A 16188-nucleotide genomic window follows, 5' to 3' on the forward strand; every position below is an offset into this window, starting at 1 on the left:
AAGCAGTTGCCCACTTTTGCTTAATCAGTAGCTCTGGGAAGGGCATCCCAGAGTTACCTTTTCACCATCTGCAGAATTGGATTTTACCTTATCAAGATTGGATCATGGTACATTTTCAGTGTCAAGAATATCTATTTAGTGTAACACTAATGTGTAATTTCTGAGTATCTACTCTCTGTTTGCAAATGCAGAGAAATGGGTTTGCATTTTCATTCTGCTTTAATAAAATACCAGTATAAAACAAGTTCGTTTTCCACAGATGGACGAGTGTGAAGTGTAAAATGTTTGGTGACTGTATCCATCATGTCCTGCCTGGAGAAACTCTCCCATTCCTGATTTTATTTCCCTGTGCTCTGTTCCAGCCCATGGACCAGGCTTCTCTGAAAAACAGCGACGTTCTCATCCTGACAGGGCTGACCCAGATCCCCACTGCCAACCCCGATGGAATGGTGGGAGAGTTCTGCAGCAACCTGGGTAGGTCACTGAGAGAAATCTCCTGCCTGTTTTATCATCTTATTCATGGCTTTGGGTGGGAAATAAGTCTGAGATTCCTGGAATTGAATAAGTTGTCCAGCTATAGCTCCTGGCATAAAACTACCTGTTTAGATTTTACGATGTGCTCTTGATGTCATTAATACAGTAAGTGCTTGGAGAGACACAAGTTGTACCTAAAATGTTTTGGAATGGAACAGGTATAATGAGATTTAATCACTTGCTGCTCCTGGTTTGCTAAGTATGTCACTTGGCTGCCAACAGGCTATGTGGATATTGTTCCCAGCTGAAATATTACTATTTCCTTCCTGTGTATCAGCCAGAGTAAAATCTTTATATGCTTTTTTATGACTTTCAGTTTTGAAAACAAGCACATCTGCTTCCCTTCTTACACCTGACTTTTAAATATATCAAAAGCAAACATCACAATCTCTGTTAAAAAAAAAAAAAAGTCAAGATATATTTATAGACCCCCAGATATATAAAACCTAATCAGACGCTTTCACAGCTGGAAAAGCTGATAATTGCAAAGCTGTGATATCAGTGTGAATGGCAGCATTTTCCAGCCTGTTTGGAATGTCACATCCAGTGCTGTTCTCTCCTTTTCTCCCCTTCCCCCTGCTCAGTTCCTCTGTGCTCTCATCCTTCTTTCATCAAACCACTTTTCCATGGCTGTCCTGCTCTATGTTTCCTGTTCTTTTATCAGAAGTCTTCCCTTTATTTTAAATTCACTACTTTCTACAAATAAAACTAAAAAGCTCGTGGTAGAAGGGTCCTGACAAAGGTTACCAGAAGACATGAGAAAACTAAATCAGACTAAATTCCTTGTCTGGTGGAATGGGACCCTGCCCATGGCAGGGGGTTGGAACTGGATGATCCCTAAGGTCCCTTCCAACCCAACCCACTCAATGCTCCTAAATACCTGTTAATAGAGCACATTTTGGCATTTTATAAGAATGATAATGATGGGTTTTACTAAAGATCCTCTCTGTAGCATTCTGGCTCCAAGAGGGACTGTGCAGATACCTGAAGAAGAGCAGGAGAGCAGGGTGGGGCTCTGGGATACTTTGCTCTCATGATCTTTAAGTATTTTTATTCCAGCAGTTTCCTGAGTTAGATGTGTTTGTGTAGTTAATGATGCCCAGTGGTTTTGTTCACCCTCCCCTTGAAGCTGTGCTAGCACCTGTGACTTCCTATCCTAAATGTGTGTTTTTACATGTGTGTGTGTTTCACCTGCCTTTTCACTGTTTCTAAACACTGAATTTTATTACCCTGTGAGCTGCCACAGATCAGCTCTGGTGACCTTGTTTTGGTAAATCCAGATGTGCTGCCCTTCTCTGTCCCTCCTGGACCTTCGTGGGGGGTCACTGTCCCTCTGACAAACAGTGGCACAATCCCTCCTATAACACTGAGTAAACAAGAGTGAGACTGTTAATTACAATGCATTTACAGATTAAAGTCTTAGAGCTGTAGTTGAGTCAAAGCAGAATCCAGAAGTTGACTGTGTATAAATAAATATGTTACATGTGTCAGTGCAGGTGGCTGTTTGTCGGCACAACTTGTTCTGGTTTACAGAAACATTCTGAACTATTTTCCGGGGTTTGCAGGGCCTCAAACCAGTTTCTGTCTTGAATGAGACAAACTCAGAGAAATGAGAAAATCATTAAAGACCAAAAGAAGATACATGCTTAAAATAAGGCCATTGTAAGAATCTGGAATTTGAGTGGTACCTACAAAAAAACAGCAAACTGAAGAAATTAAATATTTCTATATTAATGCAGTTTAGGGCTGTCTTTTACATGACACCAGCTATATTTATCTACCCAACATCAGGAAAACAGAGAATCAGTTTTCTTTCAAATATGTAAAAAAGTCCTGAAGCAGTGGGCAAAACAATTGAGTAGGCAGGCTGAGCACAGTAGTTTTCATCTGTGTTTCCTCACTTCCAAAATGTTCAAGGGAGTGCACAAGCAGCTCAGAATACTCAAGGCTAAAACTCTAAAGCAGACCAAGACTCACCAGAAGTGTGTATGAGGAGGTACCAGCATGCTTGTGAAGGAGGGATGTGAAGCACAGAAATGGAAGTGTGAAAATTCCTCCTGGATCTCTGTTTCCATCCCAGCATGTGGAGCTGCAGCCCTGATCCCCAGGATTCCCAAGGCACACATGATTTCCTCTCCACTCTGTCCCACCTCCAGCTTCCTCTCAGTTTACTCCAAGCCCCTTTTTTCCCTGCTCAGCTCTGCAGCACCAGCACTCTGCAGCTCAAGGAGAGCAGTTTTATTTCCACATTGCCTTGGGCACCAGCAGCAAAGCTGCCAGTCTGTCTGTGGGGACAGTTGGTGATATTTTGTGTGAGTGTGAGGCTGTGTGTGTTTATAGAGAGCAGAAAAGAGCACAGTTTGCTTTTTAGGTGCCAACTCGACCTTGTGGCAGCAGCTGTTGGGAAAGCAAGGATCTCTTTGTGAGTTGTAAATTGAACTACTTGTTAGGGAGCTGCTGAAGGAGACTAAATTTGAAATGCCAAGATTATTATACAACTTTTATCAGAGAGAGCATCCATCAGTCACCAAGATAAATTGGGCTTTAAACAACTTTCAGATAGATGTGTCCTCTTACTGACAACTCTGAAAAGTTGTTTTAGTGCTGCAGAGAGCCAGACTGGACCTGTTTGTGTGGAAAGCAATATTCTTGGGAAGGTTTCCACCCCTGTTTTGCAGAAGCTGGGAGGGGATTCTTATCCCTTTGTGGATCCCTGGTCTGGTGGGCACCTGGCTGGAATCATTCTCCACTCCCAGGATTGTGATTTTATATCCGTTATTGCTCACCAGCTCTGCAGTTTTGCTGGGGACAGAAACTCAAGCTGACATCTCCTCCAAGACTTTACCCTCTGTTATTTCCTCTGTGGCCCCAGGAATCTTGAACTTGTGCTTGTTTTTAGCAGAAAATGTTGAGGTTTCAGGGAACCAGTGGCTGTGGGGAAGGGAGAGCTGGGAATTCAGGCTGTATTGGGTTTGGCATGGCCAGGTTTTGGTAGTGTGGGGCTACAGGGCTGGTTTCTGTGAGGGGTTTCCAGATGTTTCCCCCATCCCAGCTGGCTCCAGGATGGACCCACTGCTGGCCAAGGCCAAGCCCATCAGAGGTGGCAGCACTTGTGGGGTATCAGAGTGAAGAGGGGGAAGGAAATTACTGTACAGGAGCAGTTGCAGCCAGGGAAGAGGAGAGTGAGGGTGAGTGAGGAACAGCCCTGCAGACCCTCAGGGCAGTGAGGAAGAACAGGCAGGAGCTGCTTCAGGCACCAAAGCTGAGATTCCCAGCCCAGGGTGCAGCCCAGGGAGAGGCAGCTGTGTCTCTGCAGCCCATGGGGGCCCACAGGGGTGCAGAAATCCACCTGGACACCCCACACTGGAGCAGGGAGATGCCTCAAGGAGCTGTGACCCCACACTGGAGCAGGGTCCTGGCCAGGCCTGTACCCTGTGGAGAGAGGTGAAATAAACTAAACTGATTTCCACAAGTCAGGTCCATTTTGTCCATGATGGTAATTAGCCATTGATCTCTCTCTGGTTTTAACTCTCCACACAAACTTTTTGTTACATTTTCTCCCCTGCCCCAGCTGAGTGACAGAGCAGCTTTGGTGGGCACCCAGCCTCCAGCCAGGGTCAAAGCACCACAAAGGAATGAAACTCATGTTTTTTTTGGCCTGACACATTCTTTAACCTCTGTTCTGCCCCCTTCCCTGCCCTGTGCACCATTCCTGCTGCAGTGGGTGTAGGTACCTCCCTCTGCAGAATTTTTGGGTGTGTGATGTCTCCACGTAAATTCAGGTCCTGGAGCCAGAGCCTCAACTTCCACCTCCAGATGGCTTTGAAAACATTGTTCTCAACCTCCTCGTTGCTCTCTTCACATCCTGTTTCCAGCTGGGATAGTTTAGATTTGCCCAGGTGAGGGGGATAATGTCACACATTGCTGGGATGTTTGGGAACATCTCGAGTTCTGGACAAATGTGAGCTGTTGCTGTTCATCCCCACAAATATTTGGGTGGTATAGTTTGCATATGGCCTGGAGAAATAAATCCACTACCCTGCAGTTGTATTCTAAGTGATAAACAAGGGGCCTTTGATCAGCAGTTGTTGATAGCACAGTGTCAGAGGCACTGACTGCTACAAGGAGTAAAACAACCACAAATGCATGTGAAAAATCCTGCTAGGCTATGCATCTCCTTGAACTCCATAAATCTTAAACATTCAGCCAGAAGAATCTTCCTTGAGGAAGATTCTACCCCATCAGGGGCAAAAAGACCCTTAAAGTGCTAAATCCACACCCCAGCAAAGCTCAGCAAGAAATTGAGGTCAAGGAAGGGATTTGGGGGGATGCAATATTTGTATTTTCAGGCTCTTGCACAGCTTTCTGTGGAATGCTTGGTGCATGCTGTTATTGCTGCTGCACTGCATTTAACAGCAGTGGATGGTTTTACCCCACAGGTGAAATTGCTCACTGAGCTGAACAAAGTATTTCTGCTTTCCCCAGAAGGTGCAGTATTTTTGTAATTCATTCTGCCAAAAAGAACATGATGTTTGCTCTGCTTGCTTTTGCTATTGTGCTCAGATCTGTCTCAATTACAGAGTAAACCTATATTTCCTTTTTTTTCTCATTTTTATCTAGTCTCATGCTGTCTACAAGTTTTAAATTGTTCTTATACAGAAAGGACAGAAATATTTGGAGTTTTTAAAAAGGCCAAACATTCCATCACCCATTTCTGGCTCTGAGGGCTGTTTGAAATAACCACACCTTCGGCTTTTCATCTGAAATCCAAGCACTGAACAGCTCACCATGTGCAGTGCTTTTGGCTGAGACCTGGGAGCTGTTGTCCTTCCCCTCTGGAGGCAGCTGAGAGGTGGAGCAGGGTTTGTTTCGATGGTGAGGTGGTTTGTGTCACTCCTTCATCCTCCTGTGCCAGTGCACGGCTGCCCTCTCCTGTCGGGAGTTTTCCATGTGCTCAGGCTGTCGTGTGCCCCCAGCTAAAGGAGAAGAATCCCTCCACTGAGCCTGGAGAAGGCAGGAAATAAATGTATTTAATGATCAGAGGTTTTCTTCCCAACTCATGTGCATAATGTGTTGTGCTAATTCATGCAAAAGCTGCTTTTTATATAAATTTGGATGAAAGGAATTAATTAGAAATTTAAATACAAAGGCAGTGAATTGATTTCTCTCGTCGTCTCTCCCCTAGCAATGACTGTCCGGAATGGAGGCAATGTCCTGGTTCCCTGTTACTTGCAAACTTCTTCCCAACTCATGTGCATAATGTGTTATGCTAATTCATGCAAAAGCTGCTTTTTATATAACTTTGGGTGAAAGGAATGTATTAGAAGTTTAAATTCACAGGCAGTGAATTGATTTCTCTCGTCGTCTCTCCCCTAGCAATGACTGTCCAGAATGGAGGCAATGTCCTGGTTCCCTGTTACTTCCAAACTTCTTCCCAACTCATGTGCATAATGTGTTATGCTAATTCATGCAAAAGCTGCTTTTTATATAACTTTGGGTGAAAGGAATGTATTAGAAGTTTAAATTCACAGGCAGTGAATTGATTTCTCTCGTTGTCTCTCCCCTAGCGATGACTGTCCGGAATGGAGGCAATGTCCTGGTTCCCTGTTACCCCTCTGGAGTGATCTACGACCTGCTGGAGTGCCTCTATCAGTACATTGACTCTGCAGGACTCTCCAATGTCCCCTTTTATTTCATCTCACCTGTTGCCAACAGCTCCCTGGAGTTCTCCCAGATCTTTGCTGAGTGGTAGGTGTGCCAGGACAGCACCCTCAGCTGTGGGAAGAGGCAGGTGCAGGTTATCTCCACCTGACGGATTCTAAAATAATCCTGGTTAGGATTGTGAACACGTTCCTGGAGTCACCAGGGGGTGGGTGGGTGTGTAAGAATATATTCTATAATTAGGGAAGGATCATTTCCTATAGAATGTACAAACTCAATCTCTGCTTTTTCGTGCTTACCCTAATGAGTAAATTATGTTCCTGACTTGAGTGAGTTTTAGCTGTGCCTGTTTGCAAGTCTTAGCCCCCCCAAATTCTAACAAGATGTTCTAAGCAAAACAGAGATTTCAGGCTTAGTTTTGCTGAGCCATGGCAAGAAAAGACCAAGAGTGTCCTGGGCTGCATGAGGCAGAGCAGAGGCAGCAGGTCAGGAGAGGAGATCCTGCTCTGCTAAGCACTGCTGAGGGCACATGGACAGTGTTCTATGTGGTTCTGGTCTCCCCAGTACCAGAAGGATGTGGGATTTCTGGAATGAGACCAGCACAGGGCCAAGGAGATGAGGGGAGGCTGTGGGAGCTGGGGATCTCCAGTCTGGAGAGCAGAAAGCTCAGGAGGATCTTACCACTGTGTAGAAACACCTGATAGGAAGTAATGAGGATGAGGGCTCAGTCTCTTCAGCAGGGCCCACTGGCAGAACAAATTAAAGCATGTGAAATTCCATCAGGGTAGGGGATTTAAACTGCCAGAGGGCAGGGTTAGATGGGATATTAGGAAGAAAATCTTCCCTGTGAGGATGGTGAGCCCTGGCACAGGTTGCCCAGAGAAGCTCTGATTGCTCCTCCCCTGGAAGTGTCCAAGGCCAGCTTGGATGGGGCTTGGAGCAGCCTGGGATGGTGGAAGGTGTCCCTGCCCATGGCAGAGGATTGGAACTGGATGATCTTTCAGATCCTTTCCAAGCCAAACCATTCCATGCTTCTGTGAAACACTGCAGCCTCTGTGCAGAGAGGTTATGGAGACTTTGCTATGGAGACATCAAAATCCAGCTGGACACGTCCTGGGTGATCTGCTCTGCTGAGAGTGCTTGAGCAGGGCTTGGACTTGGTGATCTCAGGAGGTCCCTCCCAACCTCAACCATTCTGTGATTCTGAGCCCTGGAAAGCAGAACCCAACCCCTTGGAACTCTTCCCAAATTCTTACCAATGGAGACATGCTCTAGAATATTAAATACAATAAGGTAGCTCTTCTCTTCTTCCTCTCCAGATTTTGGAGTTCAGGAAAGAAAAGACAGATCCTGGAAATCTTGTGGGAATTGATCCCCCAGGAGATCAATTGTAAAGATGATTGAAATCTGGTGGATTTCCATGGAAATGCAAGCAAAGGTTGAACATCTGTAAAATAGAGGTTTGGGGTCAGAACTGTGGTTGATATTCAGGGATTCCAGCTTTTAATTCTACCCCTTACTCAGCTAAAGGAAGTGCCTTGCTCTTAGTGTCCCTTAGACTTTAGCAAAATTAGTTTGACCCAGACTCATTTCTTTTTAATAACGTGCAAGTATGAGCCAGGCAGTGTTTCCCAGAAAAGCCACCAGGACAGTGTCACTGCAGATCATTGTCACGTCACCCAGACCTCTGACAAGCAGCTTTTTTTAGCTGCTGTAATAGGATGAATCAGGAGTCTGGGTAGAGCTCATCAACAGCTCTCAATATCTGTTTTAAAGATAAGTGATTGATGGAAAATGCCAGGTCACTGTGAGCCTTGGGCCGTGGGGAGAGGCAATTTACCAAGAATAAAATGCGCAGGGGAATTGGATTAGAATGACCAAAAGGACCAAGTCACTGCTGAGAAGTGGGGTGAGGCAAGTGGGATTTTTCTGTTGACAGATGATTTGGCTTTGCAAAAGCTGCTGAGATCTGGATGAGGAGCCATTGTGGATGCTGAGTTACAGATTTGTCTTGAGCAGCAGAGGAGCTCTGTTCCAGTGTGTACAGAATTACCTTCAGCTGCCTTGCACCATCTCTGTGTGATCCTGCTGTGACTGAGGTGTTGTGTCCTGTAGCTGTGGGGCCTCCAACCAGAAACTCTGGCAGCAGCTGGACAAGTTGGTGATTTTGCACCTGGTGCCTCAGATCCAAACCAGTTTTCTCCAAGAGTGTAACAGTAGATGGCAGCAGATGCTGCAGGATGTGCTGCACCTCTAACTCTGGCTGCTTTCCTTTTCTTTTAAAGGTTGTGTCATAACAAACAAACAAAGGTGTATCTTCCAGAACCTCCTTTTCCCCATGCTGAGGTGAGTTACCATGGTCTAGTTCATTTTCACAGTCCACACAGTGTAGCTGTCATTTTTCTCATTAACCCTTCTACAGCTATTTAAGTTTTGTTTAATTTTTCATAAAAGTGGTTTTTTCCTTTGCGTTCTGTGATGAATTTGGGAGCATGGGGGAGGAATGAGTGATGGTGTTCCCTAAACTCCAAAATTACCCTGTTTATTCCAGCCTATCATTTGCACAGGCTGGCCTGGTTCACTCCTTCCCCCACAGAAGGAGATCTGGTGTGGGATGTTTGCTCTTATCAGCTGCAACCACGAGCATTCCCTTTGTCCAAGCAGTTTATTTCCAAGTCTGTGAAACTAAGAGCTTGTTATCAGAGACAGCTTAGTCATGCCAGCTCCTTCCTCCCTCACTGAAGCAGGCATCATGTCTGCTGCAGGAGGAATGATATCTTGAAAGAGAGATTTTTATATCAAAATTTAAAGTTTGCAGCACTGAGTGCTGTCGGAGGCAATTTTTAAATGAAATTACTTGAGCGTTGTAATGAAGCAAAGAGGAATGAGGGTCCTAAATTTGGAGGATTTTCCTACAACAAAATAATAATTTTAGGGAAGCTTTAGCCAAGCAGACATTAAATATAAGTTGTGCCTTCAGAGTTACCTCACATAGCAGGACAGGAAATTCTCCCCTGGGAACAGGTAGCTTTCCCACTGAAGTAAACAAGAGGCAGGCTGAGAAAGGAAGAAACAGGACTGAGAATTTTAGCTAAATCTTATTCCTGTTAGCCACTGAACCACTTGGGACATGCAGAACTTGGCTCTTTCAGTTGCTGTGGTCCAGACTGTTTGATGAGATGTGCAGAGTGGCCATGGCAGGTTTAAGTGCCCAGAAATTCAATGCTTTTACAGACACTGGGTGTTTTTTTTCCTCTGAGATATCTCATCCAGGGACTTGTTCTGGAAATTGCCATTACCCATCATATCTATCATCTGTAGGTGCTTCAAAGGCATTGCTGGAAGTAGGATCTGACCAGGAGCTCTCACTCTTTCCAGATGCTTGAATGTGTAGCAAGCAGGATGTGCAGTGAATTATGTATAATCTGTTACCAAGAATAATGTGGACTGCAGGGCAAGCCACCTGTTCACCACTTATTTTATAACCAAAAAATTCATTCCCACTGATAAATCAATTCCAAATTCTCTGAGTGTGAAGCTCTGCAGCCTTGCTGTGGCTGTGCTTTCTGTCTTGCCCTCCATCCCTCCTTTCTGGGATGTCCTTGTTGATCCACAGTGTCATTGGATTCACTGACAGCCCATATTCTGATTTACAATATTCACTGGAACTGGCAGATTTAAGTGAAAACCCATCCAAAAATGAGAAGCCAAACATGCAGCTGTCAAAGACTGGATTAATTAACCCATCTTATACAATGGGTCTTTGTGTTTATAAAGTGATAACTCTGTCCTCTAATTCCTGGGACATTTTATATTCTCTGGAGGCCTGTTGATTGTGAGATTTTTGCTAAATTATTGGAACAGCTTTGCAAGAACTACTCTGTGCTTCATGTGTAGATCAGGGTAATTATGTAGGAAAGGCCTCTCAGCAGTGGATCCCTGCACAGAGGGAGGAATGTGTCTGTTCCAGGTGCAGCATGGAACATCCCACAGGATGTCCATGCCAGAGCCCCAGTGCTCAGCACGTGCCTTGTGTCCCTTGTTCAATCTCCAGAATCTCACAGCTGACACTGTATTTCATTCACACAGTGTGAAACATCCAAAAAACCTCTTCCCAGCACAATCCTGGGTCTCCACAACCCCCCCACCTGAGGCAGGAGCTTTGCTTACTGGCACTTCAGGGGATTTTTAATGAGGATCAGAAGCAGACAGTGAATGATGGTTTCTATCGGAGAGGTTGTTAGTGGAGAATTGCTTGGCTTTTTTCAAAGTAATGCTAGGCTTGTGCAATGTAACCTGTGCTGAAATTGCCCATCATGAAAAGATGTGCTTAACTGCTCAGTTGTTGGAGGAAAATAGGGAATTACTCAGACATGCCTCTTACTTCTTAGGAAGCATTAATAACATGCCTGGCATGATACATCAGAGAGGGACAGGCCAGGAAATAAGCTTCTAATTATCCACAGAACAAGCCCAGCCCAGCATGCTGCTGGTCCTGAAATTTGATGTTCCTGTTGGTTGTATAAACAGCAAGATTTAAAAACAAAGAAGGCAAAAAATCCCCCAAATCCTCGATGTTGTCCCTTGCAGCAATGAGTTCCAGCAGTGCCTGATGTGTGGTAGAACAGAATAATTCCTTCCTTTAATCAGCTGTGATTGTATTTGGCATTTCACTTAACTATGCCTTTATTATTGTCACAAGAGGGTAAATAAAAGCATCTTCATTGTCTCTACAATTACTATTTTTATTTCTCCTCACTCTCTACACTCAGTTGTTTGAAGCTTTTGCATTCTCTCTGCATGGAAATTTTATGATTTATGTTGCATGTTTTGAACTCATTCCTTGTTCTGCTCTGCTGAATAAAGCCAGACACATGTTCAGCTCTGCAGAGAACCTAAAACATTTCTCCCTCCTTGTTTAATTCCACTTTAATGGAGCAATAGATGTTCATCTTACCTCCTCCTACACAGTCCTGGTACAGTTCTTGTAGTGGCAGTTTGCTTCCCAACACCCAGCCTGAGTGAATAGGGACTACTTCCCCTCTGTTAGGAGCAAGGAATGTGGGCTGAAGTGCTTCAGGTTTGTAGGGATGGATTTGAACATCAGTTCATGCTAAAGTTAGTAAAAATGGAGTGTCCAGGTTCTTGTTGAAGTCTCTCCTGCAGCCTTTTAGTGGTGCACTAACTAAAAGAGCTTCTTTTTAAAGGTTTTTCTGAGGGAAGAGCTGCTCTGACTGCAAAGTCAAAAACTGGAGATGCCAAATATTTGTCAGCACAGCTGGCAAGGCAGGGGGTGGCTTTCACTTCCAAGCCCCTGTATCCATTATATCCAAGGATCAACTGTCTGAATAGGCTCAGATTGAAGCTCCTCAGTGCCTTGCTAAATACTGTGGAGCACAAACCAGTAATTTGTTTAGCTTAGATTTGTTATTCTGGTATCCCAGAACTAGAATTTGGTGTCTTACCAAATTCCATATGGGAATATCCCATCCCAGCACAGCCCCAGATGAGCAATTGGGGGTCTCCTTGATCATTTTAACAGGATCCATGGATTGTACACTCTGCCCCATCCCTTTTGTGGAGGTGGAGGCTTCGTGTTTATAAAGGAATGGCTCAATTGTTGTAGCTGAATTGTTCCTCTCCATTCGATTTTTACATGGACAATTTCAGGTTCTAAGATAAGTGAATCCAGACTCCTCTAAATGTCTGCAACAATAAAATTTGAGAGGTAATTTGTATTGATCAGTATTTGCCAGTGGAGGGAGGATTTGGATTTACTGTGCTCTTATTAAGGATTCTGTTAGCAGGATCTAAGAGAAATGGCTGCAAAACCCCTTTTTTCTGACTCAAAAAAGAGCCAGGGTGGGAGTAATATTGATTTTGTGATCTTAAAAACTACCATTTGTCTTCTTCATCTTTGATTCCCTCCTCCATTTACCGGTTCCTGCATAACACATTTAAATAAATACCTGGAGCCGGGTGATTGTGGAGTATTATGGTTTGTTTTATAATAAATATTATCATATAGGAGTTGGGCTCAGTGATCCATGGGGGTCCCTTCCAACTCTGGATATTCTGTGATAAAATTAGGCCCCTGTTAGTGTTGATCTGATGGAGTGAGGGACGTGAAGTAATAAATGCATCTCTCATTCCCTGATAGGAGCCACATCTGTTCCAAATTCTGGAAACAGAGCACACACACACACACACACAGAGTAAATATCAGTGTATTTTGGCTCACTTCAACAAAAGGGTACACAAAGGCTCTGGAGATTTATCCTGTTTATTGCAGCAGTTGCTGACCCTGTAAATCAAGTGTACAGCTTTAAAAGGAAGCACAGAACCATTTGGGATTTCAGAAAAACACAGCTCTCACTCTTGATTCAGTACTTTACCAGCCCCTATCTCTTAAGCTTTCAGTCAATAGTGGTTCCTTCTGTAAAAAGATTTTCTGAATGTTGCTTGTGCTTTCCAGAAACCAAGCCCACTGTGGAAGTGTTGGCTGGCTCAGTGCCAGGCTTTGGGTTTGGCCCAGCTGGAGGTCTGACCATGGCACAGCAAAGTTTACACACCCCATCTCATCTGGAGATACAAAAAACCTGCACAAATCATTACAAACTCAGTCCCTTTAATGAATTGGGAAATTTTGTTGGACCTGTTTTGCAAGTTCAGCTCCGTATATTTTTGATGGGGTGATTAGAAGAGATTTTTACTGTAGACGCTAAAATCCACCAGCTGCTTTCTCCCTGGAGTGAGTAGAATGTCTCTAAACTTGTTTTTGTAGCCTTTCACCCCTGCTCTGTCCACCTGTGAGAGTCAGGGATTGTGAGCTGAGCTCTGAAGCCTCACCAGACTTAGCAGAAAAGATCTGGCAAGATAAAAAGAAAAGATGAAAAAAGAATCATCACCAACGAGCTCCTGAAAAACTGGATTAGAGCTCCTGTGTCTCTTTACAGAGCAATAGGAGGGAATTTGAAGCTTCCATAAGGCTTTGAAGAAAATACAGCTTTTATGTTGCTGAGCAGTGAACATTTGTGGAGATATGGCAGGGAAATGAGCTGCTCACTGCTTTCCACATCCAGTGCTGCCCTCACATCTTCCCAAAAATCTGAATGCTGCATACAAATAAATATCATTTGAAGGAGCCTGTGAAAGCAGCTGGAACAACAGTTTGTGATTTTCAGGAGTGTCTAGGTCAATGCTGGCTGTAGAAATGTCTTTCCCTGTCCTATCTGCCTGTCCCTGGAAAAGTTTTCCCCTGGAATGTCACATACCCCATTTAATGCTTGAAATGGAAATCATCCTCCTCTTCCAGTTTACCCAGTTGAAAGTGCTTCTGCAATTTCAGTTTTGAGACACTTGATTTCCCTCAAAAAAAAAAAAAAAAAACAAAAAAAAAACAAACAAAAAAAAAACCAACACCAAACAGAAAAAAGCTTTTTGAGGCCATTTCCTACAAGTTCATTTAAATGTCAGTATTTTATGGATTCAAATTTGTTTTACCCATTGTCTGCTAAACTGCAGTTTTTATTACTGAAGCTAAGTTTAGATTCTAAACCCTGCACTCCAGATGTGTTAATCAGAAATCTTTACCAGTATAATTGCAGGAATGTTTTTGAGATTCAGTGCCTATCAACTGCCAGAGCAGTTATTGGGTGTTTTTTTTCCAATTTCCCTCTTGAAGATTAAATGGGAATTAGCTATTACTTGTAAACTGCAGAAAATGTAGTCCAGTTTCTACTTCCTCCATGATTCAAGGATCCATGTGGAAATGATCCACGTCCATCTACAGAACTGTGTAATAACCTTGAATTCTGAGGTGCTTGCTGGTGCACAAGTTGCTGAGAATTCTCAGTTTCTCTTCATTTCCATGCAGACACCTTAGATCAGCCATGGTAAAAAGTAACACAGGACTTGGGGAAGTGGCCTTAAGCTGAATTTAGGACGGGTTAGATGAGATATTAGGGAGAAAATCTTCCCTGTGAGGATGGGCAGGCCCTGGCACAGGTTGCCCAGAGAAGCTGTGGCTGCTCCATCCCTGGAAGTGTCCAAGGCCAGGTTGGATGGGGCTTGGAGCAGCCTGGGACAGTGGAAGGTGTCCCTGCCCATGGCAGAGGGTGGAATGGGATGAGCTTTAAGGTTCTTTTCCAACCCAAACCATTCCAGGATTCTATGATTTGTTGAACAGCCCAACCTCCTTTTGAAATTGGCTGACAAAGGAAGCCCCCTTCCCTCCCTCCCTCACACTCTTTATCTCCATGGTCTTTCTCTCATCTGTTCAATCTGTGATTTCATGTGTTAAATTCCTTGCTTTTTAAACTGTATTTACAGTTATTTTCATGCTGGAGATGGAAGCATATACCTGCCAAGGAAAAACTTGCAAAATATTGCATGAAAGTGCTTCACAGCCTGGTTGTTAAATTGCTTTTTAAGTTGCACCTTGTTTTGCAGATTAGAGTACAGTGGCAGAAGAAATAAAGCAAAACTCTTTGAAAAGTGCCTTGATAAATAAACTTTCCATCTTGGTAGAGAAATCTGTTCCACCTGCAGAGCTGATTGCACTGTGTCTGAAAAACATCTTATTGCTCTTAGTTCATGTTTATTGTTGGTTTCAGAGGCAGTTAAGGGAGGGAAAGTCAGTCTGTTCTTTTTCAGCAGCTTTGACTTTCTGTGAACCCTTTAGACCAGGGAAGCTCAGCAACATTCTGCTGAAGGCAAAAGTGCCTGCTACTGCTGTGATGCAAGAAAAGCAGGTTAAACATGAGCCCAGAGCTCATTGCAGACATGGCAAATAGGAAAAAAGGAGCTTATTGTGAATTTGGCAGCTGAGCACTCTGCTCACACCAGGGAAGTCGAAGCAGGGAGTGTTTGCAGAGTTTCCTCCCAGTCACCATCCTGCTGGTACCAAAGAAGTGAGAGTAGGGATTTGAAGGCCCCATGCTCTGACTTCCCTTTCATAACATTTATGACAGTCATGACTAAATTTGTTGGGAAAAAAAAATCGAAGGGGTTTACAGGAAGGGACTCTCTGATGAGTTAGGAATAAATTGTAGAACATTTATAATCTCATGTAAATAAACACACTCAAGCACAGAGGCATGAAAAGTTGCACTGTCTGGAGTTTTTGGTTTTCTTTCAGCTCATTCAGACAAACAAATTGAAACATTATCCCAGCATCCATGGGGACTTCAGCAATGACTTCAAGCAGCCCTGTGTTGTGTTCACTGGGCATCCCTCTCTCAGATTTGGGGATGTGGTGCATTTCATGGAGCTGTGGGGAAAATCCAGCTTGAACACTGTTATATTCACAGGTAAGTCAAATGCTGATATCATTATCAGATTAACAGTTTGTGCACTCTGGTTAAGTGTGGCCACATCCTCGGGGCTTTACTCATTTGTTCTGGGACAGAAGTTTTTCACTTCAGTAGGAGCTTATCTAAATTAAGGCCCCAGGACTGGCTGCAGGGACAAATGTAATTATTGTGCCATTTAATTCAGTGTGGCCCTGCAGAGTCAACCTTTGCCATGCAGAGTCTATTCCTGCCACGTCTGAGCAAAATCTTTGTTATGCACAGCAGTAAAATGCCTACAGGAAATTAATTTTTGAATTAAAAGCAGCTGGCTGCAAGTTAAACCCAGGCAAGACCTAATGGATGCTGCTCAGAAGGGAGAAACACTTCTCCATATTCCAGTGGAACCACAAACTTTCCCTCATCCCTTCTCCTGCCTTTTCATCTTTCAGTGTTTCTGAGGAGGTTTCTGTCCTCTCTGCTGTCCCAGAAGTGTGCACCCCACACAGACCTGGCACAGGGGTCTGAGCTGTTCCTGCCTTTGGGCTGAGCTGTGTTCAGATGGGTTTTGGCTGACAGACACATTTGTAGCTGAATTTACAGCTCTGGCTCATTCCCCAGGGGAGCTGTTTCCTTTCTCAGTGCTCAACAGGTCTTTTAAGTTCCTCCACTTCTCTCCATCTGCTTCTAGTGCTGACCCTGA

At 44.0% G+C, this 16188-nt stretch overlaps 1 protein-coding gene across 1 annotated transcript in view; it reads left to right on the forward strand.

Annotated features, from left to right (window-relative positions):
- Nucleotides 1-16188, forward strand: part of INTS9 (integrator complex subunit 9) — a 61576-nt gene that overhangs the window by 24895 nt on the left and 20493 nt on the right. Inside the window, exons 9-12 of the mRNA XM_059843128.1 lie at nucleotides 363-474; nucleotides 6102-6282; nucleotides 8481-8541; nucleotides 15335-15506. Of these exons, the coding sequence (XP_059699111.1) occupies nucleotides 363-474; nucleotides 6102-6282; nucleotides 8481-8541; nucleotides 15335-15506 (526 nt within the window). The remainder of the gene's footprint in view (nucleotides 1-362; nucleotides 475-6101; nucleotides 6283-8480; nucleotides 8542-15334; nucleotides 15507-16188) is intronic.

Source organism: Haemorhous mexicanus, chromosome 3, assembly GCF_027477595.1.
Source record: "Haemorhous mexicanus isolate bHaeMex1 chromosome 3, bHaeMex1.pri, whole genome shotgun sequence".
NCBI classification, from domain to species: Eukaryota; Metazoa; Chordata; class Aves; order Passeriformes; family Fringillidae; genus Haemorhous; species Haemorhous mexicanus.